General features: G+C 54.5%; 2 protein-coding genes and 1 long non-coding RNA gene across 29 annotated transcripts in view; 2 read left to right on the plus strand and 1 right to left on the minus strand.

Annotated features, from left to right (window-relative positions):
* The first annotated feature begins 3,708 nt into the window (after positions 1-3,708).
* Positions 3,709-7,312, plus strand: LOC128565750 (uncharacterized). Of its 2 annotated transcripts, none has more exons than XR_008374326.1 (3): positions 3,709-3,837; positions 5,649-5,942; positions 6,948-7,312. It is a non-coding gene; the product is annotated as an uncharacterized LOC128565750 (long non-coding RNA). The 2 variants fall into 2 exon arrangements; XR_008374327.1 differs by having other exon boundaries at positions 5,649-5,768.
* A 4,606-nt stretch (positions 7,313-11,918) lies between these two features.
* Positions 11,919-20,471, plus strand: SLC22A12 (solute carrier family 22 member 12). Of its 4 annotated transcripts, none has more exons than XM_053562190.1 (10): positions 11,919-11,935; positions 12,334-13,010; positions 14,081-14,184; positions 14,889-15,293; positions 17,018-17,141; positions 17,268-17,383; positions 17,986-18,200; positions 18,619-18,727; positions 18,933-19,136; positions 19,631-20,471. In XM_053562190.1, the coding sequence occupies exons 2-10, from the start codon at positions 12,618-12,620 to the stop codon at positions 19,692-19,694; spliced, it is 1,734 nt and encodes a 577-aa protein (XP_053418165.1). In that variant the 5' UTR covers positions 11,919-11,935; positions 12,334-12,617; the 3' UTR covers positions 19,695-20,471. The 4 variants fall into 4 exon arrangements, with proteins under 4 accessions (XP_053418165.1, XP_053418166.1, XP_053418167.1 ...); XM_053562191.1 differs by lacking the exon at positions 11,919-11,935 and having other exon boundaries at positions 12,274-13,010; positions 14,036-14,184; positions 14,889-15,043; positions 15,125-15,293; XM_053562192.1 differs by lacking the exon at positions 11,919-11,935 and having other exon boundaries at positions 12,274-13,010; positions 14,889-15,043; positions 15,125-15,293.
* A 3,854-nt stretch (positions 20,472-24,325) lies between these two features.
* The window catches only part of NRXN2 (neurexin 2), a 110,354-nt gene continuing 107,237 nt past the window's right edge, over positions 24,326-27,442 (minus strand). For 17 of the 23 annotated variants that reach the window (XM_053560951.1, XM_053560942.1, XM_053560939.1 and 14 more), the window contains one exon: positions 24,326-26,215. In XM_053560951.1, coding sequence (XP_053416926.1) covers positions 25,329-26,215 — 887 coding nt within the window. In that variant the 3' untranslated portion in view covers positions 24,326-25,328. The remainder of the gene's footprint in view (positions 26,216-27,442) is intronic. The other 6 variants (XM_053560944.1, XM_053560946.1, XM_053560945.1 and 3 more) reach the window with 1 other exon arrangement.

Here is a 27,442-nt window from a genome sequence, read left to right on the forward strand (position 1 = left end):
CAGGGAAACTCTGGGAGCAAAAGGAGTTGTTCAATATCTTGATTATGGAGATGTCTGCATCAAAACCCCTTTAAAATGTACACTTAAATATGTGTGGACAGTTATGCTCCAGGAAACTGACAAATCAAAACTTAAAAATTAAATTTGAAAATTATAATAAAACCCCCACATACCCACTACCTAGCTGAAGACACAGAGGCGCACCAGCACTTGGCAGCCCCTGCATGATCCTGCCAAAGAAACCTGTATCCTGAATGCTCTTGTTTTTCTTGTAAATGTGCCACCTACTTACATATCCCCCAAAATATGCTGACTGGTACCACCAGCATGGGATTCTGAGGTCTTCTGGTGCTTCTTTCCACTCTACACTGTGTGTTTGAGACACATCTCATGCCGTGGAGGAGGGGGCTCTGGGAGGATGTGAGTCCTCTCCCAAGGCTGGAGCTGGGGTGGGGAGGGTGGAACTGAGGCGAGAAAAGAGCAGGGAGGGAGCTGATAGGGAAACAGAGTCAGGCACCCAGGCATGCAGAGGACCTGCTTGGGTCTGGCTGTGAACTTAGAGTGGGCCCTTTCAGCTGGGCTGTGTGTATTTTCTGAGCCACATTTGTCTGCTCAGAACAGACATGGGGTTGTCAGAGAACCAGATGCTTATAGTAGAAGCAATGACATCAGCAATAGTCCCCGAGAAGCCTGGCAGCACCACCTGTCTCAGCATCACTAGGGGTATAGATTAGATGTTCATGCACCTGTGTGCACCCCCAATCTGATGTGAAGGAGGGCCCACCATCTCCCTGATCTTCTTCCCCCAAACCCGTCACCCCAGTCTAATCGTGGGTTCAGTTGTCAGACCTTATGAGATCCTTGGGGCCGGTGTGACCCAGGCTTACCCACACCAGCTGGCCCTGGCTCACTCCCCTCGCAGTGTAGTGAACTTGTCAGGTCTTTGCCCTTCCAGATCCCCTGCTGAATGGCCCTGCCCCCTCTGTTATTCCACCCTCAGACTCTGTCTTCACAATGTCCCCCCCACCCCAAAGCTTTCATCTCCAGACCCCTGCTCTAGGGCCTTTTAATAAGCGTTTGCTGGGTAGATCAGTGAATGGATGGTAGAGAAGAGGGCGAGGCAGCCAAAGACAGCATTTAGTCATTCAGTAGAGTCTCCATGCTCTTTGCCCCATCTACCAAAATTTCTACCCCCAACTCAGGGCCATGAGGGACCAGCTCTACCTCTCCTCCCCAAGAGCCTCCAGGGACCCCCACCCATCCACCAATACCCCAGACAAAGGCATCACAAGCAAGAGATAGTAAAGGGGACCTCGGGTAGGGGTCCCAGGGACCTCAGAATCCTGCACAGCAGACCCCTCCACCTCTCATGATGTCACAGGGTCCAGAAGGCCACATGTATCCTCACTGGGCCACCAGAACCCTCTTCTGGGATGCTTCTAGCCAAAATGGAGAAAGAAATTCAGCCCCTCTCTGGGAATAGGGAAGCGAGAATTCGAGTGTTGACCATGCACTCCTCTACCAATAGCAAGAACAAAGCCAACACAGAGAAGCAGAAACAAGGGAGAGAGGAAGGGACAAGGCTGTGGAGCCACAGGGCTCCAGGTGACCGCACAGCCCAGAGGCCTGAGCCTTCAGGGAGCCCCTTCCCCCAAGCTCCTGTAGATTGGGGCCCTGTCAGTCATAACCAAAACAGCCTAGTGACACTTCTGGGGTCCTGGGCCTGACACAGGGCAGGGGCGCCCACAGAGCCGCTTCTGTGTGTCCCTCAGGAGTTGGCCGGTAGCCGCTGCACTGCATCAATTGTTGGGGTGCTTGGGAGGGCACGTACCTGCCTACGTCCTCCAGGAGGTGCCTGATGGAGAACCGCTGATTTCCCAGCCAGTCACATGCAGAACATGTGGCCTCAGCAGCTACTAACCAAATTCTTCTTAGGGATCAAACTGTCTTGGCTTAGAAAAAGCCCTTGGCCAGACTCCTGGGCGGGGGGGGGGGGGGGAGTATTAGACCCTAAGCACACCTGTTTTTGCAAGAAAAACAGCAGTAAAAGAGAGACCAGAATGAGTCTGAGTTAAAATAAACAGAGCACCAAGGTGGGGAGAAGGCAGGGAAGAGAGGGGTAGAGAGGAGGAAGCCTGGTGAACAGCTGGGGGCGTCCATCCAGCAAGACGGCCCGATGCCTCTGCAGGCACCAGCCATTTCATGGCTGCAGGGCACATGCACCCTTCGGACCCTGGAACCTTGAAGACGTGGGTTAATGGTGCACGTGTGCACGTGCCCAGGTGTGTACAGGTGCGCTTGTGTGTCTGCAATGTGTGTGCGTGTCTGTGTGGAGAAGGGTCGAGAACTATGTTCATGTTTCTAGAATACAGTCCCATCCAGGATCGAGACAGAGGCAGAGACACGAGCCCTGGGTCAGAGAACAACCCCAGCAGGGGTGAGAAGTAAGCGGGGGCTTGGAAGCCCCACCTTCACCGGCACCCACAAACCCTCCTGAGTTTCACTCAAATAGTACGGAGGGGAGTGAGACAATCACATTTATCTCACAAAGGTCCAGTTTTCCTGACACCTGCAGTTCAAGCTTTCTTTTTAGAGAAATGAGAGATTTTTGTTTAACCACCAAGCGCGCATTGACCGTATGTGAAAAGATGGGGCACACGTCAGCCAGGTTTCCGCCAGCCTCGCTACATGACATGCAGGGTGGTACCTTGTCCTTCCATCAGCATCTGTGCCTGTCCCATCTGCCCCAGGCCAGCCCACCTGCCCCTGGCTCCTCTCAGGTTAAGCCTCTGGATGCTTCCATGCCCTTCCCACAGGCCTCTTTGTCAGAAACCATCGATGATAATGATGGTAACAATAACAATAGCAATTCTCATAAAGCATTCGCTGTGTGCCGAGACTATTCTAAGTGATTTACACAAACTAGTTCAGTCTTCACAAGAGCCTTATGAGACCAGAACTATTATCACCTCTGTTTTACAGAGGAGGAAACTGAGGCACAGTGGGATTAAGCAGTTGTGTCAAGGCCACACAGCATAGGGTAGAGCAGGGATTCAAATTCAGGCGGACTGCTGCCAAGTCTGTGCATATACCCATTGGCCCACACTGCCTCCCTTGTTTAGGGAGGATTCATGGGGTTTCATCAAGCCATGACCAGCTCCAGCTACTCTGATCTCAGTCTGCATGGCTTCTTTCTTCAGCCACAGAAGCAGAAAAGAAAGCTCCCACTGCACAGCATGTTTGCTCACCGCCAGCCAAATCCTGTCGCTATGTTTTCTGATGAGATGAGAGAGAGGACTTTTGTCAGAATCTACACCATACCTTCCCCCACCCGCCCCACAACTAGACTTGTCCTTGCACCCACTTAAAATTTCTCCTCTTTTGTGAGGCTGCAACCGACAAAATCAGAAAGATTTTGCCTGCTGGAAGACCAGGCATTCCTAAGAATGCAGCAAAACCAGCACATAACTTTTGCAATGAAGATGCTGCAATCCTAAAGTAAATGCAGGGACCTGTGGGCCCCAGGGAGGGGACCCCAGGACACAGGCTGCAAGGAAATGGCACTGAGGGTTGAGAGCAGCGTTCACACCTAGTCTTGTTAAAATGTACCAGCTGAAACCTGCGGGCTGAGGGAAAGACCCTCCACCGCCCACAAAACAGTGCGAAGTTCAACCTGTTTGAGCAACTCCCATTTTGACAAGCCTGGTTCCAATGGCTGGTTAACATCTCTCCGTTGAATTTTAACAAGAAACATCTTTTTGACACAGCAAGAAGAGCAAAGTCCCTTTGGAGCAGGGAGGCCAGGCTCAGAGGAGCCGCCAGGCACATGAAAGGGAGGTGAGCAGCGCCACTGCCCGTCGCCCCCCTTGACCTACTTAGGCAGATTCACTCACTGGGCTGGAGGAGCCCCTCCGGCCGGGGCTTCTGGGAAGCAGGAGGGAAGGGTCTGCACAGTGCAAGGGCAGCTCACACGAGGGGGCAATTAAAGCCATGACTACACTCCCCCCATGCCCTGGCTACCTGGACAGGAGCTAGTGCTGAGCCAGTGGCCCATGGCCACCACCCGCGCTGTCCTCCCCACAGCACAGCCTCTGTGTGGGTGGTAGTACACACAGGTGGCCAGCCCGCCCTGCTCCCAGGGGCCAACAGCCTTCAGGCCAGAGGAAAATGCATTTTAATTCAAATACTGACTGTAAATGCTCTAGAACCGTTCTGAGGAGGGGGAGGAGGACACAGGTACCAGGAAGGTGCCACACGTATGCAGCAGAGATGAGAATGTCTGTTGCAGGGGTGACTCTAGAAGTTATCTTGGGGGGAAATTTGCCTTTCTCTTGGGAAAACCACTTACTGGGCCCCTTAGCTATGCAAGTATAAAGCTAGAATTGGGTCCAAAGCAAGTGATTTGGGAATCCATCTACAGAGGAGCTGGCACTAGGGGAAGGAGACCCTGGGACACAGGAAGAGAGGACAAGAGGGACCCCACTGAGATGGGGGAGGAAGCAGGGTGCTGAGGCAGGGTGCCTGCCAGGCAGTGCTCTTTGGCTTCCTGGCAGCCCCCTTTGCTGCCCATAAGCCTTTGGCCAACCTTGGCGGTTGGAAACACAGACATTAGAGCTGGAGAGACCTAGACTGGAGTCCTGATTCTGCCACAGAGATACCTGGTGTCCTAGGTTCACCTCTCTGATCCTCAGTTTCAACATCCGTAAAACTGGGTGTAAGAACAGCATATCTAATTGGGAGGGTTGTATAAATAATATTCACCATCATTTCCTTCATTGCCATCACCACCACCACCATCACCACCGTCCTCACCATCGTCACCATCATTAACATTGAGGCACCTGCCTCTTGTTCTAGGGCAGTGATTCTCAACCTGCCTAATGCCGCAGCCCTTTAATACAGTTCCTGTGGGTCGCGACATAGAACCACTGTTCTATGGGCTGTCCTGAGTTGAGCCTGTGGTCTCATTGAGGCACATTCGGTAGCAATGGGGAGAGGAGTCAGTGCGGCTTCTCAGAAAAGCAGTGGCCCAAACTTCTCACCCACAATAGCAGCTTGGAACACACAACACGGGTGAGACCATGACTTCAGAGGTTCTGGAGGAGCAAACTCTGGGCGTCACACAGGCCAGAGGCTCCCATTATCCTCACATGGCCGCTCAGGTTGCTGGAGCAGGACTCTCAGAGAACCAGGGGTCCTTGTCCTAAACACCACTTTGCAAAGTGGAGAGCATGACACCCTTTTCACAGACGAGGAAATCAAGGCCCAGAAAGCCTGGATTCAAACTGAGACTGTGCAGACAGTCACGCCTCTCCCGGCCCTGGCCGTGCGCTCTCAGGAAAATGGCAACTCAAGGATGGCTCTTAGAAAACCTACAGCCTGTTACCCAACCCAGGCACCTCTGGTGGGGTGGGAATGTTCTAGAGGTGCTTGGGAAGAGGAGAGGAAGAAGCCTGCTGAGAGGGAGGGGATGAGACTGGGGGATGGTGGGCAGAACATTCAGGTAAAAGCAACAGCAAGGGAGCAAAAATGGGGCACAAGCCCCGCCAGGAAACCGTCACGGCCCAGTGTGGGCTGGGCCTGAGGCCGTGTGATAGGGGCAGCAAGGGAGAAAAGAGGGTCCTGAGCACTTTGCCTCCTCTTGGAAGCCCTAGGGAGTCACCTAAGGCTCTGAGCAAGAGATGACAAGCTGGAGACCGGCATCCCCTTTAAAGGGACCAACCCAGAGTGCTGTTCCATCTTGAAGATTCCAGCCCACAGAGTTGAAGGTAGGGAGGAGATGGATGCTCTGATCCTGCATTAATAGATTCCTAAGCTCCAAGGGACCTGGAGGGTGCCTGGCAGGCACTGAGCAAACCCAGCCGGCTTGGCTGTCGCCGCCTCCAGCCGCCCACCTGGACTCCGCCAGCCTGCCGGCTGTGGACTTTGCTGAGTCACTAACAGTAAGCTCTCCTGCTTGCCCTTTCTCCTTCCTGGCCTGCGCCCAGAGGCAGCTGCTGTCACCACAGGACACAGGGGGCTGGGAGGAATCACAGAAACCTGTTCTACTATCCAGCCAGAAAGACATCCACAGTGTATCCCCAAGTGCAAAACAACCATGTTGACAAACAGTTTGCCTGTGCCCATTTTCAGAAAATATGCCACCTCGCCAGTAATGACGCTGACATGCACCAACGCTGGTTCTGGGCAGGGGCGACACTGAGCCTTTTAGCAATGGGATTCCCTTCATCTCTTTTGCTCCCTGGCCTCACCTCTGTGTTCCTGCTCCTCCCTCCTCTGAATCTGATCCTCCACGTGCCGCTCAGCCCCATGGTCATAACCAGACCAAGCTGCCCACCTCCTGGTCTCCACCTTGTGCTCCCACTCGAGACCTGGACCACAACAATTCCCCCTCTACCCCCGGGACTCTGAGACTCAGTACCCTCCCCTCTGCCTCCTCCCTGGCTCCATGTCCTCATGACCCTCTTAAACCACTCAGTCTTCTCAGTCACTCCCTCAGACACGTGTCCACTCAGCTGCCCCATCTCTCTCCATTACCGTTGCCTGGCCAGGCTCCCTCTGTAGCCAAACACCAGGGGCCACCAGAGGCTACTCGACCTGCCTCCCTGGCCCATCCCCTTCCCACCTCGCCTCTGCCCCCAAACTTGCTTGTCACCGCAGCCGGCATCAGTCTAACTGATGCGAGCCGTGTCCCCACTTTCCCGCTTCTCCTGATGGTGAAGCCCTCCCCACTTTCAGTCTCCAAGCTTGCTTCTTAATCCACCGGCCTCCCTCCCTCGTCCTCCCGACCCAGAGCGTGGCCTATGCACATTCGCCCTCATCCCCTGCGAACCCTGGGGCCAAGCCTTCTCCCATCCTCTGGTCCTGTCCTCTCTCACGGTCTCAAGGACTCTGCTCTGACAAATATCTTCCTCCCACCAGCATCACAAGGTTTCTCTTCCTAACAGGTGATTTCCCTCAGCATCCAAAGGAGTTGTGACATCCCCCCTCAGAAACAGAGCATCAACTGCACAATTGTGTGAGCCCCTGCAGCAGAGGTGGCCAGTGGTCCCACCATCCAGCTGTCCCATGCAGAGCATAAGGCTGTGGTCAGGAAGCAGCCGTCCACCCAGGAAGGCCATTCCCACCCAGCCCCTGCCGTCAGCCTGGGGCCTATGACTAGTTCTCACCAGGAGAGCGAGAACAGACTCAGTGCATGTCACTTCTGCACTAAGGTTGTCAGAGAAGACCCTGCAGTCCCACCTGGAGGAAGCTGCCCACCAGTGGGGTGTCCACTATCACTCATGTGGGACTTCACATGATTGAAGAGTAAACTTTTCCTATATTTGAGTTGTTCTTCAGTTCAGAGTTTGCTTGTCACAGCAGCCAGCATCACCCTAACTGATGCAAGCCATGTCCCCACTTTCCCACTTCTCCTGATGGTGAAGCTCCTCAATGAGTTGTCTGTGTCCCCTGAACACTTCCTGACCTCCAGGTCTCCCATGACCCTACGTCCTGACTCCAGCTCTCCCTAGCAAGCCTTCGGGCCGCGGTCATTGGAGAAGTCCACCTGCCAGATCCGGGGGCCACTTCTAGTCCTCATGTGCTGCCCCTCTCAGCAGCGTTGGACGTTGATGACTGACACCATCAGATACTTTCCACTCTGGCTTCCAGGACATCATGCTGTCCTGACTTATAACCTCACCGGCTTTACCTTCACAGTCTCTTTTGCTGGGTCATCTTCTTTCTGACCTCTGAAAATCAGAGACCAAGGGCTCAGTGGCAAACCTCATTTCTTTGCTATGGAAAGTTGCTCCCTAGGAGAGCTTCCGCAGTCCTGTGACTCGAAGTGCCTTTTATGGCCTCATTATTCCCAAGTTGCTTCATGATGCCACCCCCTAGAAGGCTAATAGACATGTTGATATCATCACATCCAAAGCCAAAAGATTTATTCCCGCCCCCCTAAACTTGCTTTTTCCCCAGTGTTCTCCATCTCGGTAAATGGCTCCATCCTCCACCCACCTGCCCATAGGTTTGGCCTTTTCCTCCCCTCATGTCCCCATATTTAACCCAAAGCTAAGCAGTATACTCCCAGTCCAAGCCCTTCTCTCCATCTACCCTAAGGTACTAAACCTCTCATCATTGCTCATCTGGGCTACCCCAACAGCCCCTGGGGACACCTTTCTTCTACACCTGCCCCTTTCAGCTTATTCTCCACACAGCAGCCAGGGGGGCTGGTTTAAAATACAAGTCACACTGTGTCACTCTTCTCCTCAAACCCTACAAGGATTTATATTTTCTGGCCCCATAAACTGCTGTACGCTCACTTCTTCCCACTCACTCTCACCACGTCCAGCCCCTGGGCCTCCTCCCTATGCCTTGAGCGCACAAGCACATGCCCACCTTAGGACCTTTGTACATCTCTTCCCTGGAATGTTCTTTCTCCAGGCAGCTGTGTGCCTTATTTGCTCACTTATTTGGGTCTTTTCCAATGTCACCTCCACAGAAAGGTCTTCCTTACTGCCCCACCTCAAGTAGCCCCCCTCACTCTCTGCCCCGTACCCTGCCTTGTTTCTCTCCAAGCCATGATGATGACTTGGCATTATGTGAAATCTTCTCAGGGAATGAGTCTCCACACAAACAAGGAAAGTACATTTAATATCCTCTAAGAGATAAAGGAAATGATTCCACCCATGAAACAGAAAATGGAAAGTAGGGAACAAAAATAGGCAGTTAGAAGAACTTGATTTTGAAATGAAAATGATAAATTCTGAAATTAAAAATGTCCATGTTGGGGAATAAAAATCTTCGAGGAAGGGCCAAAGAGCAGAATTAATTCAACTAAAGAGCAAACTACTGAGCTGGACACTGGAACTGAATGTCTCCTACAGGAAGGACATTGATTCCGATGAATTCTGGAATGTGTTGGCATCCTGTGACATAAATGAAGAATGTTTTCTCATTTATAGTTTCCATACTCAAGAAGCTTCTAGCAGTGAGAAGCTAGACAAAAAATAAGTAAAATATGAATCTGTTAGATGACGGCAAGTGCAATGAAGACAAGAAAAGCAGGAAAAAGAAGTAGGGGTGCCAAGGGTAGGGGGAGTGAAAGTTTAAGTAGGGTATTCAGGGAAGTCCTCGCTGAAAACAAGGATTCTTGACAAAAACCTAAAGGAAGTGAGCCATGGGGATCACTGGGAGATAAGGGCTGCTGGCTAGAAGAACAGCACGTGCAAAGGCCCCGAGGCAGTGATGCACCTGGCACATCCGAGGGACAGCAAGGAGGCTGACGGGGCTAGAGTAGGGAGCGTGAGTATAGGAGGATATAATCTTAGAGCCTTGTGAAGACTTTGGCTTTTACTCTGAGTTAGATGAGGAGTCGCTGGCAGGTATTGGGCACAGAAGTGAATATTTTCTGTGAATAAGCTGTCCTTGCTTATTCCTGCCTATACTTAAGGCTCAGAATATCAATGGAGCCCCGTTTTCACACTGTCCTGTTGATCTTGTTTCCAGCCAGTTCCTGGCAGGTAAGGGACCCCTTCTTTAGAGCTTCTCTGGAACCCAAAACTGATTGGGCTCACTTCCTTTAGGTTTTTGTTAAGAATCCCTGTTTTCAGGGAGGACTTCCCTGACTACTGAACTGTGAAAAATAGAATAGTGACAGTGGTCTGACTGAAGTAAAACAGAATCCCTTGCCAAGGAAAATAAACTATAAGGCCCACAAATGGAAGAAGGAAGGACAATGAAGAGGCCACTCCAACAACTCAGGAGATGTGCAACAGCAGCTTAGGTCAAGGCGGTGGCAGTGGAGGAGGTGAGAGCAAGTGGTGGGCAGGCCGTGAAGGTAGAGCTCCCAGGAATGGGAGCTTCCTGGAAGCTTCCTGGAATGATATGGGGTAAGAAAGGAAGAGAAGAGTCAGAGATGACTCCAGGGTGTTATCCTGAGCAACCAGATGGATGAAGTCTCCAAAAGTAGAGATGGGGATTACTGCAAGAGAAGCACACTTGGGGGGTGCTCGCCTGTGGCCAAGCTAAGAGTGAGATGTTCACTGGCACCTAACTGAAGAGGGAAAAGGGATTCACAGAGAGGAATTGAGGGGAAAAAATAGCATATTTGTACATTGATGAGCATTATCCAGTAGAGCATTGGCAGAGAGAGAAGGGAGACATGAGCAGGTGAAGGGAGTGGCCCCAGGCACACAGTGAGGTTGATATGGGTGAGAGAGAGCACAGACAGGGCAGAGGGAAGACAGAATGTGGGGGCTTTGAGTCAGGTGGGCTGGTGAGAGAATTAGACCGTTTGTCTTCTGACACCTTCTATTTAGCCAAATAAGAAGGAAGGCCATTTATTGAGAGAGAGGATAAGGAAGAAGGTGGCAGGTTTGAAGAGAGAAAATGTCACAAAATAGCTCCTACTTTGTGTGTTCAAATTTAAGAATAACAGAAATAAAACATACAATTGACAAAGCAAGACAGTGGAAAAAGAGAACAAGAAAACTCAATGGATTCAGTAGAAAATAGGAACAAGGAAATAAAGGTTTAAAGACAAAATATGGTAAACAAGAAAATGCATTGTAAGTCCAAATATGTCAGTAATCACAATAAATGTGAATAGGTTAATATCACTAATTAAAAGTCAGAGGCTTTCCTTTGGATTTTACAAAAGGAGATGTTAAGCTCATTTAGTAGCCCAGACTAATGAAGCTGAACATGTCAGTTACTAAAACATAGTCTAGATATATTTACACCAAAAGGTAAACATAATGATTACTGGTTGGTGAATTAAGAGTGATCTTTATTTTGGTTATACCTTTAGACATGTTCTAAGTTTAGGAGGGAGATATGTAAATTAATTTTATAGTCGGGGGGGAAAAAGTGGAAATTTTTTTTAAAAAACCCCTCATGCACTTCAGCAAATCTTCATGGAGATTACATTTGTTGTCCCAGTCAGTTTTGGGTTCCAGAGAAGCTCTAAAGAAGGGGTCTCTTACCTGCCAGGAACTGTCTGGAAACAAGACCAACAGGACAGTGTGAAAATGGGGCTCCATTGATGTTCTGAGCCTTAAGTATAGGCAGGAATAAGCAAGAAGAGCTCCCTGGAGGAGGAGGCACTTGTAGTCTATGTGGGATATGGCCCAAATGTGGACCTGGAGACACCGTTCCAAGCTATGAGCAAGGGAAGGACCCCAGCAAGCCACCACAGGTCACATGGTGGGAAGCTTTTGATGAGTTGAGTACGGAGTCCAAGGAGGATAAGAGGTTGTGCTTGGTGGGCTACATGGAGGGGCAGAGGAAAGGGTAGGGAAGGCAAAAAGCCGCATATGGAAAGGGAGCTTTTCCTCAAATGGACAGTCTTGTGCCCAAAGCATACAAGAATAAATGGTTGCTGCATTGCACACCTGTACCCACACTCACATGCACACCCATGTGAACACATGTGCACAAACCTGCATGCGCACATATTTGTATACACAAGTATATAAACATTTTTTTGGCTCTTTCGTGTTTTGTAACTCTTTAGCCTGGAGAATTAATTGTCCTAACCAAAGGGTGCTCTCTCTGTCCTGGTCCAGCCCTTCCTGACCCCCAGCACACAATGCTCCCAGCCCCCTACCCTGTAAGCATGTGTGCTGTTATTGACTGTTTTTTAAGCAGAAATTAGCCTGATGGTTTATAGTGTTGAGGCAGGAAGCCCAGGGAGGACATACCTGGGAGAGGTGGGAAGAGGAAACCTTAGAGGCAAAATGAGCCAAATGTCTGAGCCGGTATAGGGACCTAAAACAGGAGGCCATAGCCATGGAGGAGTAGATCTGGGGAGGAGTCAGGAAACTCAGGGCACCTTTGGGCACACTGAGCTTGGGGAGTCTGCAGGGTGCCTGGTGACACTGGGAAGCTCCATAGAGCTCAGGAGAGAGTAGCAGCAGAGGGGGAATGGGACAGGCACCAACCACAGCAGGTGAGTAGAAGCAAAGGCAGTGGCGGGCTGCAGTCTAAGAGGCCTGGGGACCAGGGTGGCTGCTGCTGACACTGGCCACACGCAGAGGCCCACACAGATGTCCCAGCCCCAAGTCAGGAGGGTCTCCGGCCTAGATCAGCCACCCTGTGAGGAGGGCAGGGTGGGCAGGCACAGCCCAGCACCCCCTCCCCCCACCGTCCTGTCAAAGACCAGGCTGGTGCCACCCCTAGAAGGCCAGAGAAGTTGCTGTGGTTTTGAATTCATGCCTCCCTCAAGGCCAAGTTAAACTTTGACCGAGGAAATGATTACTAAACCCTATTCCATTAGTGTTACCTGGTCACACTTTAATTCCAGTTCCAGTGACTTCAATCTCCACATTCCCCGCTTTCTAAATTTAGCTTTTCCTGGAGGTTTGGAGCAGCTGTGTCTCTGGGGAGATGTTGGTGGCCTCCGGATCACTCCACAAGTCTCAGTGGGACTCACCCCGAGTGACAGCCAGTGAACAGATGCTCGGAAAGCCCCAAGTCAGCAAAGCCCACGGTCCCTGACATGCTGCCAGCCACCCAGCGGGAGAAGCTGCTGTGGGCACCCTGTGGGGCAAGCCAGTCATCACATCAGCTCCTTCGCCCGGGGCCAGCCTCTGTGAAGTGGGCACTGCCTCTGGGCCCCTTGGCCAGGCTCCATGGCATTTTCTGAACTCTTAGACGTAGTGGGTGGCCTGGGCAGGTTCCAGGCTCTCCAGACAATGGCTCTGGTGTTCGCCATTATGTGGATCACTTCTCACAGCATGATAGAGAACTTCTCAGCCACCGTGCCCAGCCACCGCTGCTGGGTGTCCCTCCTGGACAACAACACAGCCCAGGTCAGCTTCCTGGACCCTGGGGCCCTTCTGACCATCTCCATCCCACCTGGCCCCAACCAAGAGCCCCACAGGTGTCGTCGCTTCCGCCAACCACAGTGGCAGCTGCTGGACCCCAACGCTACGGCCACCAACTGGAGCGAGTCAGCCACGGAGCCATGCCTGGATGGCTGGGTCTATGACTACAGCACCTTCACCTCCACCATCGTGACCGAGGTGAGGGCTCCCACTCCCCCACCCACTTCAGTCCTGGCACCTTAGCGCTCAGAGTCACAGATCACAGTTGGCTGGACATAAAATGGTCCTGTTGGCTCAGTGCCTGTGGCTCAAGCAGCTAAGGCGTCAGCCACATACACCTGAGCTGACAGGTTTGAATCCAGCCTGGGCCCGCCAAATAACAATGATAGCTGCAACCAAAAAATAGCCGGGCGTTGTGGCAGGCGCCTGTAGTCTCAGCTACTTGGGAGGTGGAAGCAGGAGAATCGCTTGAGCCCAGGAGTTGGAGATTGCTGTGAGCTGTGATGCAACAGCACTCTACCCAGTGCTTGAGGCTCTGTCTCAAAACAAAACAAAACAAAATGGTCCTGTCCTGGGAAGGACATGCCTCCCTAGAGCCCCCTCACTCTCAGCCAGCTTTCAGCCTCTCCATGTCCACATGGTCCTGCTGAAGACCCAGTGACAGAAATCAGTCTATAGGCAAGGATTGGTTCCCAGGCTCCTGGAAGTGCCAGGGACACCTGAGTGGGCACCTCTGGACATTGGCACCTGGATGGCCAATGTCTCTCTGGCCTCACCCAGTTCCGGCTTCACCCAGTTCCGGCCCTGGGCATTTTCCAGCTGTGACTCCAGGCAACTCAGTCACGGGGGACTCAGTAACCATTCACTGGATTTTCAAAGGCCAAAGTTAACTGGATACAGGGCAGTCCCAGGCTGCTTCCCAGATGGACATCAGTCAAGGCCAGAGGGAGGCGCCTCTTTGTAAAGAGCAGGAAGAACGCAGTCTCTGGGGGAGGGACCAGGAGTGTCAGCTCAGGTGCCCACCACAGAGAGGGGGAAGGGGGCAAATGACGCTATAGACCCACTGGCTGATATACCTTAGGCAAGGGGTGGCAGGATGCTACACCTGTGGGTGTCCTCGCTATTCCATGGGGCCCTACTCTAAGTCACTTAGAAGTCACCAGGCCATCCACCCATGCCCAATTCCCTGGGGGCCTCCTATCCATCTCCCCTGTCCCTCACAGGGGCTGCCCCAGCCTCATGAACTCAGCCCCCCTCCTCTCCACCAGTGGGACCTGGTGTGTGACTCTCAGGCCCTGAAGCCCATGGCCCAATTCATCTTCTTGGCTGGGATGCTGGTGGGAGCTGCTGTGTGTGGCCCTGCCTCAGACAGGTGAGTACCTGGGGTCTGGGCAGGCCCCTGTTCCCTCACTGCCCTTGCTCTCCGAGGCCTCTGGCCCTAACTGACCCAATCTGGCCTCTCACAGCCAGGTCTAAAAAGTTACCTACTTGCCAGGTGTGGGCCTTTTAAAAACATTTTATTATTAAATCACAGCTGTGTACATTAATGCAGTCATGGGGGTATAATGTGCTGGTTTTATATACAATTTGAAATATTTTCATCAAACTGGTTACATAGCCTTCATGACATTTTCTTAGTTATTGTGTTCAGACATTTATATTCTACATTTAGTTAAGTTTCACAGGTACCTTTGTAAGATGCACCATAGCTGTGGTCCACCAATTACCCTCCCTCCACCCATCCTCCCCTCAAGTGTGAGCTTTTGACCTGCCACGTTATGGTTGTGCCGACTAAATGAGTCTCACACCCTCCCTGAGCCTTGGGTTCACCAAGTCAAACATTTGCCACTAAACCTTGCCTTTAGCTGCTGCTTGAGAGCCCCTGGTGACAGAGACTTGGGCCTGCTGAGCACTCTGGGCTCTGACCTCCTTAAGCTCGTGAGCCTTCCTTAGGTGGAGAATATCAGTCTGGCCCTGGGAGGCCTTCGGTACCCACTTTAGCTCAGTGGGCAAGCAGGTTCTCAGTGGTCCATGTCAGGTGCCACAAACCCCACCTCCTCCTGCTGTGTGCCGCAGGTTCGGGCGCAGGCTGGTGCTGACCTGGAGCTACCTTCAGACGGCCGTGTCAGGCACTGCGACAGCCTTCGCCCCCACCTTCCCCGTGTACTGCCTGTTGCGGTTCCTGCTGGCCTGTGCCCTCGTGGGTGTCATGATGAACACGAGCACTCTCCGTAGGTCCCCAACCTGCTGCCATGTGGAGGTGGGGGGCCTCTATGCCAGCTCCAGGGCTGACCCACTCAGTCTTCTTGCAGTGATAGAGTGGACGTCAGCGCAGGCCCGAGTCTTGGTGATGACCTTGAATGCTCTGGGCTTCAGCTTTGGCCAGGTCCTGATGACTGCAGTGGCCTATGGTGTGCGAGACTGGACCCTGCTGCAGCTGTTAATCTCAGCCCCCTTCTTCCTCTGCTTTGTGTATTCATGGTGGGTGCCCCATGCCCCACCTCAGAGAAGACCCTGCTCACTCTCCACCTGGGAGAACGGGAGACTGTCCTTTCCCTGGGTGAGAGGGCTGGGGATACTGTAGACCAGAGGTACGTGGGCACAGTGCTCAGCCACTCCATCCAGGGCCCTCCTACTCAGCCTTCTCCTTCACTCCCCCTTCCTATCACCTCCCAGCCTGTTCCTCTCTCCTCTGTCTGCCTGTGTTGGCATCCATGCTGCCAGGTTCGTGTCTCGAGCCCCTCCTCCATGCCAGGCATGGCAGCATGGCAGCACCAGTCCAGTCTGGGGGGATATAAAGATGTAACAGGCACACACACGTGGGGCACAGCCCCAGACTGCCTCATAGACTGACATTATTGATGCATATGTCTGTCTGCTAGGGGACAGGGAACAGGACCCAGTCATCAGAGGCTGGCAGGTATGGGAGGCCAGGAAATGCCTGCATTGCCCCAAAATAATCAGGCCCTTCCCAAGCCCCAGGCACAGGGTGGGCACACAAAGCTATAGTATTTATTGGGTGGATAGCCAGATGGATGGACGAATGGCTGGATGAGTGAGTTGCATCCATCCATCCAACAAATAGCTGGCTGAGCCTGGCTCATTCATGTACAGGCCCTGTACTTAGTCATTGCTTGGCCATCATGGCCACTCCAGAAAGGAGCACAACAGAGACCCAGTGGAGTGCAGGTGCCTACAGCCACACTGGGAGGAGGGCTGACTTCACAAACTTCTCTCACACCAGCAGCTGGCAAGGAATAATAATTAAAGTACAGTCACTCCTCAGAGCAGGAGGCGAGCACATGTCAGTGGCTCTGCAGGGAGGCCATCACGCTGGCCAGTGGCCTTCTGGTACCAAGAGGGTGGAGGATGGAGGTCAAAGGTCAGCAATGCAAATTCGAGGGCACTCCTCTGGTTTTCCTACACTGACACTAGCACCCTGTTCTGCAAGCTCCAAAGGGGCTCAGGGCCCTGGTGGCTGTGAAGCAGGTAGCCCCTCCCAGGTTGCTGCTCCCTGGGGACAGTGTGTCTGGCTGGGGACTTTCATGTACAAAGGCCTAAAGGCAGATGCAGGGCAGAGTAGGGGGCACTGGGGAGTCAGAACTCTGGGCAGGGGCTGGGAGACATGCTGAGGGTGATGATGCCAGGTTGGTGCCAGGGGCTGGGTCCTGCCACAGAGAGCAGAGGGGGTGGGATGTGTGAGGCTCAGACACGAGGGGTGCACAGGAGTGCATGAAGGGATTGGAATTGGTGCCTGGCTGAGTATAGATGGAGGGGGATGGTGATGTCAGAGACCCTGCTCCCAGCCCAAGCCCCAGGGGGTGTGGAGCTATCTGCAACAGGAAAATATGAATAGAAGGACCATGTGACATGGGAGATGCCAGAACAGTGGGGGGACCCTGGTGGCCTCATAGATCATGGTCCTGCAGCCCGTCGGGGTTCTTACTGGGCTGCAGGCCTGGTTCCTAGTAAGGCAGGGCAAGAACTGTGGTCTTGGGAGGATGGTAGAAGGGGACAACAGGGTGGCTGTCACAGCCACAGTGCCCTTCATTGCCTATCCACAGTCCTCAGCCACCCTGAACCTGGAGCCTCTGGGCACCAGCGAGGCCACCCCTGTGGGCAGAAGGGACAGATGGCAGTAAGGCAGGGGTAGGCCAGGCTCTGGGGCCACACACAGTGGCCATCCCATGCCCCCTCCACTGCAGGTGGCTGGCAGAGTCAGCACGATGGCTCCTCACCACTGGCAGGCTTGAGCGTGGCCTGCATGAGCTGCAGAGGGTAGCTGCCATCAATGGAAAGAGGGCAGCAGGGGACACCCTGACCACTGAGGTGAGGCAGGGCTAGGTCCTCCCTCAGGCCTAGCCCCTTGAACCCTCAGCTCCCCCTGGGAATAAAGTCTAGGGGAAGAGGACCTGCCTGGCACCCCCAGTGCCAATAATCACCCCCACTCTACAGGTCCTGCTGTCAGCCATGCAGGAGGACCTGAGCACGAACCAGGCTCCTTCCAGTCTGGGCAGCCTGCTGCGCACACCCGGATTACGCCTCCGGACCTGCCTCTCCACCCTGTGCTGGTAGCCACCCTTCACCACTCCCACCCAGGCCCCAGCCCCAGGCTGCCAGCAGCAGGGGACCTGGAGTCAGGCACTGACTATGGGGCCTGGGCCTCTGCTGGTCCCACCAGCCTGAAAGCACCTCTCAAGGAGGCCTCAGCAGTCATTTTTCCCATCAGTCATACCCAGATAGGAGATAGCCCCCAGGCTTAAGTAAGTGGGAGAGGACAGAGGAGTGACCCAAAGAACAGCATCTCAGGAAGGCACATCCCCGCCGGTCAGAGGGACAGAAGGAGGGAGGGAGTTATCAGAGCCCAGGGCCCAGCTGCCCCCCCAAAGACCACGGATGGAGGGCCTATTTGTTCTGTGGCAGCAGAAGCCATGGAGGGGACACAGTCACTCCCAGACAAAAACCCCAAACAGAGAGGGAGAGAACTCCCTGACCTCTCCACAGCTCCCATCAACCAAACCCAATGGGAAACCACATCAATGTGGGGAGTGGTAGGGGAAGAATCTCTCCCCCCACTTATAGAGCCAGCAGCAGAAGGGCCAGACACTGATCTGAGAAGAAACACCAAGCAAGCAGCCCGTACCCGACCCTGACCCCTGTCCACCATCCCCAGGTTCGCCTTTGGCTTCACCTTCTATGGCATAGCCATGGACACGCAGGGCCTGGGCAGCAACATCTTCCTGCTCCAGGGGCTCATGGGGGTGGCGGATATCCCAGCCAAGATTGGTTCCCTGCTGCTGCTGGGCTGCTTGGGACGTCGCCCCTTGCAGGCTGTGTCCCTGATGCTGTCAGGGCTCTGCATCCTGGGCAACGGGCTGGTGCCCCATGGTGAGCAAGAGTCCAGCCCGAGGCTTCCCTACGTGGGGGGCCAGAGCTGGGAGCAGAGACCCTGGGTCCCTCCTTAGAGGGTGCTGGACTACAGCAGGGCCCAGTTAGGAAGAAATCTACTGGCGGTGGTAGGGAGGGTCAGAGTGCAGGGGATGGTGGGAAAGGGTGTGGAAATCAGCTGAGTTCTGAGGGATGGATTGCAGGGTGGGAGGGAGACTGGGTTGAGGACAACTCCCAGGGTCTGGCTCTGGGGGTCTGGGTGGGAGCAGATGGAGGGCATGAGGTCACTTAGGGTACACGTGCAGCCTGGGATATCCAGGTGGAGGTGACTCACAAACACTCGGAGAGAAGCCACTGGGCTGAAGCCCTGGTCTGGCCCTGGGTCCCACTGGTTCACTGACCCTGTGCCTGTCCACAGAGCTGGGGGCTTTACGTTCAGCCCTGGTGATTCTGGGGCTGGGATGCATGGGGACCGCCTTCACTTGTATCACCATCTACTGTGGCGAGCTCTTCCCTACGGTGCTCAGGTGAGACCGTACCTAGGATTGGGGGCCAGGAAGGGTGTCTTCCCTCAGACACAATGCTCATGTCATGCATCTTCCCCTGTGGTCTCAGGGCCACCCAGGTGTGTCCCTGCCCAGACTGACCCTGTGGGCCTCTTTGGGCTGAGGTGGGAGGGTCAAGGCCATGGGGAGGCAGAGCCCACACTCACAGGCACATCTGTGCCTGCAGGATGAGGGCAGTGGGCCTGGGCCAGATGGCAGCCCGCGGGGGAGCCTGCCTGGGGCCTCTGGTCCGGCTGCTGGGGACACACAGGCCCGCACTGCCCCTGCTGATATATGGGTCAGTGCCAGTCCTGATTGGCCTGGCTGCACTGCTGCTGCCTGAGACCCGGAACCTACCACTCCCTGACACCATCGAAGACCTGCAGAGCCAGTGAGTGGACCAAGCCCAGGATCACCCTCTGTCCCTCCCTCTAAGGCAGCCTGCCACCCACCCTCATCAGTTGGCAGAGAGGGCGGCAGGGGCCCAGAGAAGGGTAGTACTGACCCAGGGTCACACGTCTTTGAGAGTGTGGAGACTTAGGGCTGGGTCTCTGGCTGACTGTGTAGGCTTTGTCCTCTGCCCTTCATTCCACCATTAGAGGCACAGATGGTCCAGCTACTCACAGGTCCACCTCCAAATGGCCAAGAGGAAGGGAGTGTGTAGCCTTTGTGAGGGAGAGATCTGGGGTGTGGTGGCCATTGTCAGGGGCCCTCACCAGCCCAGACTCTACCACAAAAGTTAGCTCTCACTGCCCACCCCACCCCTACCATGTTACGGGAGCTGAGTCTTGGGGCCCCAAGAGCCTGAGCCCTCAGGATGGACACAGGGAAAGGGTCAGGATCACTCTGCACCCTAAGAGATAACCCCATGCACTTCCTTAACAGGGCCGTAAAGAAGGCCAAGCAAAGCTCACGAGGGCACCCAGTCCTGCACTCCACACGACTCTAACCTCCTGGAAGCCCACTATGGCTTGAAGAGGAGGAAGAGGAAGAGACTTCTGTACTCTGGAAAAGGCAGGGGGAGAGCAAAAGCCTCATTTCCAGGGGGCCAGGGGCTGCCCTCTGGGGCCCTCACTCTCCCACCCAGCAGTCCCCTCCAGCCAAGCCCCGCCCCCTCTCATTGTTTGAGGAGCCATCTTCAACACTCAAGGGGCAGAGGGCAGTTCAGTTGACAAGAGGTACCCATCACTCCAATCCTCCCTGGTGGCTGCGAAGAGGACACAGGCCAACACCAAGGGAAGGAGCTGGCCCTGTTCACCCCACACTTCTCACTGCCCACTGCCCACCCGTCCACCTGCATAGAGCTGGGAGCTGACCATCACCCGTGGCCAAGACCTCCCTTGGCTCTGGAACAGCAGTGGTCTTAGCTCCTCAGGTTCACATGGAGGCCTGTGGCAGCCCAAGTTGGCTGCTCTGGCCTCTCCCCACACCTGTGCACACCCCAGCCACACACCTGCCATGCCCTTAACACAGTCCTCACACCCAACAAACTCTACTCTGCCTCCCACACCCAGGACAGTGACCCACCTTCAGGGGTCCAGGTCCAGGCTGGAGGTGATGATGAAACTCTCACCCATAGTCCCAGCTGCACCATGACCACCCTGCCAGCCTGCAAGTTCCCAGAGGGGTGAGGTGGTCCCAATACCCTATGTCCCTGCTCCCATCTAGGACCAGGCTGAAGGTGCACTGGTGTGAGGATGGAATAAAGAGTGAATAAAAAAACGAAGGAGCGGCTGCCCCTGAAGACTCCTGCCATACCAGTGATGAGCACCTGGTACCCGCCAGGGTCCAGGGAAGGAGGAAAGTGCGAGGCCTCCTTGCCAGGATGGGCCGTTCCCAGGCCAGCATCCTGCCCCATGCCAGGCTGCAAGGGCTGCTGTTTCCAGCCCTTGTTGTGAGCCAGGCACTGTGCTGGGGACCTCAAAGCATCATCTCATTTCATCTTTTCCTGAACCCCATGAGGTAGATGGTGCCCCATTTTATAGATGAAAAACTAAGGCTTGGAGACACAGATTGTCTGTGACACACAGCTAGGATGGGGCAGTATCAGGAGTCCAACTCTAATCAGTAGGTCTCCAGAGCCTAACTCTGGTCATAACACCCCCATCCTCCCCATCACCCAGCCTCACAACCCAGGTGATGCTCCTTAGAACAGTGTCAGGGCCTTATTCCTCTCAGACTGGCCCCGCTCATGGGAAACGCAGGGCAGTGCAGCAGAGACATGGAAGCAGCTAGGAGCCACCTGGGGACATGCTCAGATGGTCTCTGGGTTCACCTGTGCCTACATCGCTCCTTCCAGGCAACACAGCCCAGGGCCGTGCCCTCCCAACCAGTGACATGTACACAAAGCTCCTTGTCCTCACAAGATGGGGACTACTCCCTGGCCTGGTCTTGGGAGCTGCAGCTCCTGAGCCTCTGTGGAGTTGTATACTTTGGCTGTCGGCTTATGGCCACCCTGAGACCTTTAGGACAAAGGGGCAGGGATGGGGATCATTTTATTATTATTATTGTAAAGTGCCTAAAAATGAGGGTGTTCTCTGCCCCGCACTTCCTGTCTTTTGTCTATCTGCTGCCTGGCTGAGACCCTGGGCCTTTCTTACTCATGCTCAGCATTCTGGGGGCTCCAGGGTGTCCAGAAGCTTCCAGAAGGCAGAAGCCAGGGCTAGTAGGGGATGGCTCCCCTGTCTCCCAGGGTGGCCCTCCAGTTCACCTAGTAAGTCAGGGATGCCCACATTCTGAGAGACATTGCTCCCAGTCTTTCCAAGACCTAGGGCTTAATGACTTTTTTTTTTTTTTAGAGAGTTTCACTTTGTCGCCCTCCATAGAGTGCTATGGTATCACAGCTCACAGCAACCTCCAGCTCTTGGGCGTGGGCGATTTTCTTGCCTAAGCCTCCCCAGTAGCTAGGACTACAGGCACCCGCCACAATGCCTGGCTATTTTTTGTTGCAGTTTGGCTGGAGCCAGGTTTGAACCCACCACTCTCAGTATATGGGGCCGGTGCTGCCTGGGCTTAATGGCTTTCAACATGTCACCCCTGGATTAGGCCAACAGGACGTGGAGGCTGGGAGGGCCTCTGGCCCTGTCCCTTCCTGGGAGTGAGAGCATCACTGGGCAGAGTGAGTTCCTGCAAAGCAAGAAGCGGGATCTCTTAACAGCAGTCACAGACCTTGCCTGGAGTGCTGCCCAACCCAATGGCAGGCCTTCACTTGGGACACACCTGTCTCAGCGTGCACCACAGGGGCTCCCAACCTCAGAAGCTGCTGGGGCAGCCTACAGTGAAAGAGCTGAGAAAACTGGGTGAGGGAAAGAAGAGCCCATAATTGCCCCATTGTCTCACCCCATGGTCGCAAAGGCATTGGGTACTAAGGATGGAGAAAGTGTCTTGGGACCCACTTTGCCCATTCTCCTGCCTCCAGCCAAGCTCAAAGCTCACAGAGGGGCACATGTGGGGAGGGGACAGAACCAGGCCCCTCAGCTCTGTACAGCCTCCAGGAGGGTGGCTGCCACAAACAAGAGCCCCAAACTGGCTGGGCTAGTGTTCCCTCCCCTGGGGGCTTTTGTGGGGCTTTTAGGTCAGCGAACTTCTTCTCTAAACCCCTGTCCCTAATAGCTCCAGTCATATCCTGCAAGGACCACTGGCAAGGAAGCAGGGTATGGGAATCTCAGCCACTCCCAGGTGCTGCTGGGACTCTCCTAGGGTCACTGCCAGGCTAGCCAGACCCTGGGGAGCTCAGATCAGGCCCAGGTGCTAAGTTCAACATCAGAAGCATAAGATGATGAAACTAAGACCAGGGTGACCATTTCTTACAGATAGGTAAACTGAGTCAATGGCCAGGTTCACAGATCTTTCCACTTACAAGCAAGCCCTTGAGACAGGAGCAGAGATAAAGACCAAGTCCAACAATTATATGGCAAGACTGAGGCCTCTCCTTCCAACTCCTGGAACATCCATCTTTCTGCCCCCCTACCCTGTTCAGAGCCATTCTAGAAATTTGTGGAGTAGGGATGTTCCTTCTCTCCCTGATACCGAGGAGCTCCTGCCTACCTGTCTTTGTTTTCTTTCCTAGTAGTGATGGGAAGAGGGGAACCTGAGATGTCTCCATCCCTTGGGCAGAGAACAGCAGCAGAGGACCCCAGAGGTCCCTATCCTCAGGACATTCTGGCAAGATTGCCCCAAGTCAGGGCCTCTCCCAGACTCCCACAGGAGCTTAGAGCTGACCTTGGTGACTGTGAGCAGTTGGGGGACAGGCAGGGCCCCAGTCTCACCCTAGAACTGGTTTAGGAGAGTAAGGAGGGACTGAGTCCACAGAAAGCTACACCTGGGGTTGGATGGGGGAGGACCTCTTCTCTCACTCTTGATAGGACTTTGGGGGAAGAACCTCAAGAGATCCTAGAGGACACTATGGTGGGGAGGGTCCCAAGACAAAGCTTTCCTTCCAGAAGGCAGAGCAGGAAGAGAAAGAGAGAAGGCCAACTTGGGCCCTCTGGAGATTGGTACCTGCTGCTCCCACAAAGGGACATTCCCCCAGCTGAATGGTGGGGCTCCTGTGGGCATCAAGGGGTCGGGGTCTAAAGGTAAACCAGGCTTTAGAACAGGAAAATGCCTCGAGAAAATGCTTCGAGAAAGCTGGAAGCAGCCAGAGTTGCCTACAGATGAAAGATCATGGCACAGAATCAGGCAGGCCAGGGTGCAGGGTGCCAGTGAGCCAGGGGCTTAAGCAGCAGAGCCAGGAGGGGAGGCCTGAGAGATGAGAAAAAAGGTGAGAACAGATGGATCCAGACAGCAGCCCTGAGTAACAGCATGTGGCTGAGCCACGTCTCATGTGTCCAGAGGTATGAAAGCCCGCCCCTGACCCATGCCCACCCTCACTTTCTGCTCCTGGCGACACTGCACACATGGGTCTCTGTTCTTACAACTGAGGAGCTTAATAAACACAGACCAATTTGTTATTGTGTCTGGGACCATGGACCTGTCCGGGTCTCCATGAAGGAGTTAACACTGTGGACAAGGTGGCCAGTTCTGTTTCCAGCTTCAGTTCCAGTAGCTACCCACAGCCAACCAGACCAGATTTGGGAGCAGGGAAGGTCCCAAGGTTCAAAATCCCTCAAGGCACAGGGGAAGGAGCAGAGACCCTGGAGTCAGGCAGAACTGAAGGCCAACTTAGACTCAGCTACTGATTGGCCTTAAGACCTGGGACCATCCACAGAAGCTCTCGTCACCTAGGAATCACCCAGGAGTCACTCCAAGAGCTGTTACAAGGATTAGGTACACATTGCCCCAGAGGGGTGGGCCCTTTCTAGCCACCAAGGGGTGATATGAAGCCTCAGGAATCGTCTGCCTTCCTGAGAAGCTAAGGTCTGTGGAACCAGACCAGAGACATGCCATGTTTCCTGTCAGCCCAGCAGAGGAACAGGAGTGAGACAAAGACAGGCCATCCCAAGAGTTCAAAGCCATACTCAACCCAACGGTCCGGGGGTGACTTACGAGCTCTCATGGGGTCCAATTTAGGTCCAGACCCCAGCCCGAAGCCAGGACCTTAGAGCACCCACCCCCCAAAAACTCCACAGGACGTTGGAATTTGGAAAGTTTTTGTTTTCTTTTTCCCACACATTTCCGGGGTTGGGGTGTTTTCCAAGACTCAGACACATTTGTTAACAAAGAGAGAAAAAACTGGGGGAGCAGGGAGCCCGTGGGCAGAGAATGACCCCAGCAGTCCGCGGACAACACCTCGCTCCTCTTCCCTGCTGCCCGCGCCCAAAGGGTGCCACAGGCTGCTGCTCGTGGTATCTAGAGTATTTGTCTTTAATATATATCTGCATTTGCCTTTCCCACCCCCCGCCCCCCACCCCTGCTCCTCCAGCAGCTTCCCCATCAATGCACGTCGCCCGGCAGCACACACAGAGCAGGCCTTCAGCCAGGCCCAAGCCCCTTCCCTGGGCAGCACCAGGCAGTGTTGGGACACTGGGGACAGTCCCCTGCCCCCACACGCCTTGAACACCCACTGGGCCACTTGGCCACCCTCCCGCCCTTCTCCCACCAACTCTGGAAACCCAAAGGGAGGAAAGGAAGGGAGAAACCAGACACACAAAAAAAAGGAGAAGTGGGGAAGGAGGGTAGGGACAGACACAGCAAGCCTGGGATGGGGACGGGAGGGCTTGGGTAGAGAAGGAAGGCAGGAGGGACAAAGGGAGGAAGAAGAAAAATTGAGGAAAATTAACAGGACGAATATCGGACACTTTTACAAAACACCCAGCCTTCCTTCCCGCCCAACCCCACCAAAATAAAACTACCCCCCCTTAAAAAAATAAATCAACCCAGGGCTGTGAGCACGTGCCCTGCCTGGCGGGCGCAGGGCTGAGAGGGACAGCCAGCCCCAGGACTGAGAGGCCGCCTGCGGAAGGCAGGAGGAAGGGGACGAGCACGGGGTTTTTTCCTTTTCTTTTTTTGCGTTTCCTCTTCGTGAGAGAAGCCTGAGGCAGCCAGAGAGAGGGTCCCCAGGCCCCCCGGCAGGGAGAGGACCGCACCCTCCTCCCGGGCCCTCCTGGGAGTGGCGGCTGGCAGTGGGCGCCGTGCCAGGGGCTCAGACGTAATACTCTTTGTCTTTGTTCTTCTTGGCCTTGCTGGGCGTCTTGGGGGCAGCTGGGGCCTTCTCTTTCACCACCGCCCCATTGCTCTGGGCCGAATTACTGATGTAGTTCCGGCTCTGGTCCACCTGGTAGGAGCCCTCGTCGCGGTTGCGATACTTGTACATGGCGTAGAGAAGGATGAGGATGCAGAGCGCCGCCGCCGCCACGATGCCCACCACCATGCCCGTGGTGCTGCTGGACTCCCGGATCACCTCCACTGCGCCCGGCGGGCCCCGCTCCCCGGGCCCCGTGGGGTTGGCTGTGGGCAGATGGGGAAAGCCAGGGGCTGAGGTCACGCCCGGGCGCAGGGGAGGAGGCCTCCGCGGCTCGAAGGACGTGGGGGCCCCGGGCCCCAGGGGTGGGTTCTCCAGCAGGGGCTGCAGCGGGTCTCGGTGGTTCATTTTGCCCGCTGGCAGGTTGGGGGCCGGGGCGGAGGGGGCGAGCAGCACCCCAGGGGCACCCGTGGCCCCATCTGTCCTGAGGTTGGGTCGGGGAGCGGGTTTGCGGGGTGACAGGAGGGTGGTGCGGTCCGTGACCAGGGGAAAAGTGGTGTAAAAGTCCTCGTCGTCCGTGGGGGGGAGGCTGGAGTCAAAGACCTCCCCGGAGGCGAAGCCCGAGGCCTCGATGGGCTCCTCGCAGTCGCTGTCGTCCCGCTCAGCCTGGCACGGCCCCCCAGAGGGCGGGCGGCGGGCCGCTGGCGGGGGCAATGTGTCTTGGGTGGCGCCCACGCCCGTGAGGAAAGGGTAGAAGGTGGGGGGTGGGGGCACGAAGGGGGACCGGGTGGCCACGGGAGGGGGGTCTAAGGAGTCCTCCGTGATAATGGGCAATATTAACTCTCCTCCTAGAACAAGAGAGAGAAGAAAGAAAGAGGGCGTCAGCGAGGGCCGGGGCGCAGACGGCCGGCACAGAGAGAGAAACAACAGCCTCACACACCCAAATCGGTTCCAATTGGCTTTGGCGGAGACTAGAGCGGGCCGGGCCCGCGCGCCAGCCGGCCGGAGCTCTGCGCTTTAAGCGGGCAGCGGCTCGGATGCCCTGGGCACCCCACACACGGGTTCTGTGACTCTGGGTTTTGGTCTTTTGTTTGTCTTTAAGAAACCAAAAGGAACAGAAAGGAAAGGAAATCGAAAAGAAACGGAAAAAAAAATCTATTGTTTTAAGGCTTTAAAAACAGATACAACAGCAGCATTTAAACAAACCTAACAACAATATCTTTTAGGGTTTTTTCTAGATTTTTCTCTTTTTTTGCTTTTTTTTTTTTTTTAAAAAAGAAGATAGCATACCACGGAATTCAGGCAACTTACATCAACAAATAGGCCGTGTGATTTTAGCATGAAGAAAAAAATTACAAACAGAGCTGTGTAAGCGGGTTCTCCCGGAAAAAAATAAGAAAAAACAACTTTTCCGTACAACGTTTTCTATCTTTTTGGTATCTCCCTCCCTCACACTTCTCTCCCTGGACAGCTTCTTTCCTCCTGAATACTTCCTCCCTCACTAGTGCCCTCTTCCCAACATTAAACACAAAGCTGAAATCTGTGCAGTGCAGTCTGGGGCTAAGGAACAGTTACCACCACTTGGTGTCAGCGTGTGGGGTGGGAGAGAACAGTGGGAAGGAGGGACATGGTAGGCTGCTATGTAGGAACTGCTACATGGGTGAGAGAACTTGGGAAGCGATGGCCATGGGAAGGAGCTTGGAAGGCTGATTGCAGGTTGGCTGTGGGAGAGGGGACATTGAAGGTGAGAGGTGAGGAGGCCCATGAGGAAGAGCAGACAGGGAGGACTCAGACAACTGGAGCAGGGTTGTGTCCTATAGGACTCTGGGAGGGTTGGTGAGGTGGTGAGGAGCCATGTGGAGGCAGGAAGGTGGGGAGGGGCAGGAGTGAGGGAGAGAAGTGGGCAAGGCCAGGTGACTCCTGAGCTAAGCCTAACTCCCCAACTTTCTTTTTCTTCACCCTCCACCGCTGACCCCCACTGACTTCCCCCCTCCCCCTCCCCAGAACCCCCATGGGCCGCCAGGACCTGGCCAGGGCTTGACTGCCTCTGGCCCTCTTATTATTGTTAAAACAAT

Source organism: Nycticebus coucang, chromosome 14 (assembly GCF_027406575.1).
Source record: "Nycticebus coucang isolate mNycCou1 chromosome 14, mNycCou1.pri, whole genome shotgun sequence".
NCBI lineage: Eukaryota > Metazoa > Chordata > Mammalia > Primates > Lorisidae > Nycticebus > Nycticebus coucang.

Excerpts from the sequence above, each read along its gene's own strand:
- SLC22A12 (XM_053562190.1), top strand. The coding sequence starts at position 12,618 with ATGGCATTTTCTGAACTCTTAGACGTAGTGGGTGGCCTGGGCAGGTTC. Across the intron at positions 13,011-14,080 it reads CCTCCACCATCGTGACCGAG|TGGGACCTGGTGTGTGACTC; the intron begins GTGAGGGCTCCC and ends CCTCTCCACCAG. Across the intron at positions 14,185-14,888 it reads TGTGGCCCTGCCTCAGACAG|GTTCGGGCGCAGGCTGGTGC; the intron begins GTGAGTACCTGG and ends TGTGTGCCGCAG.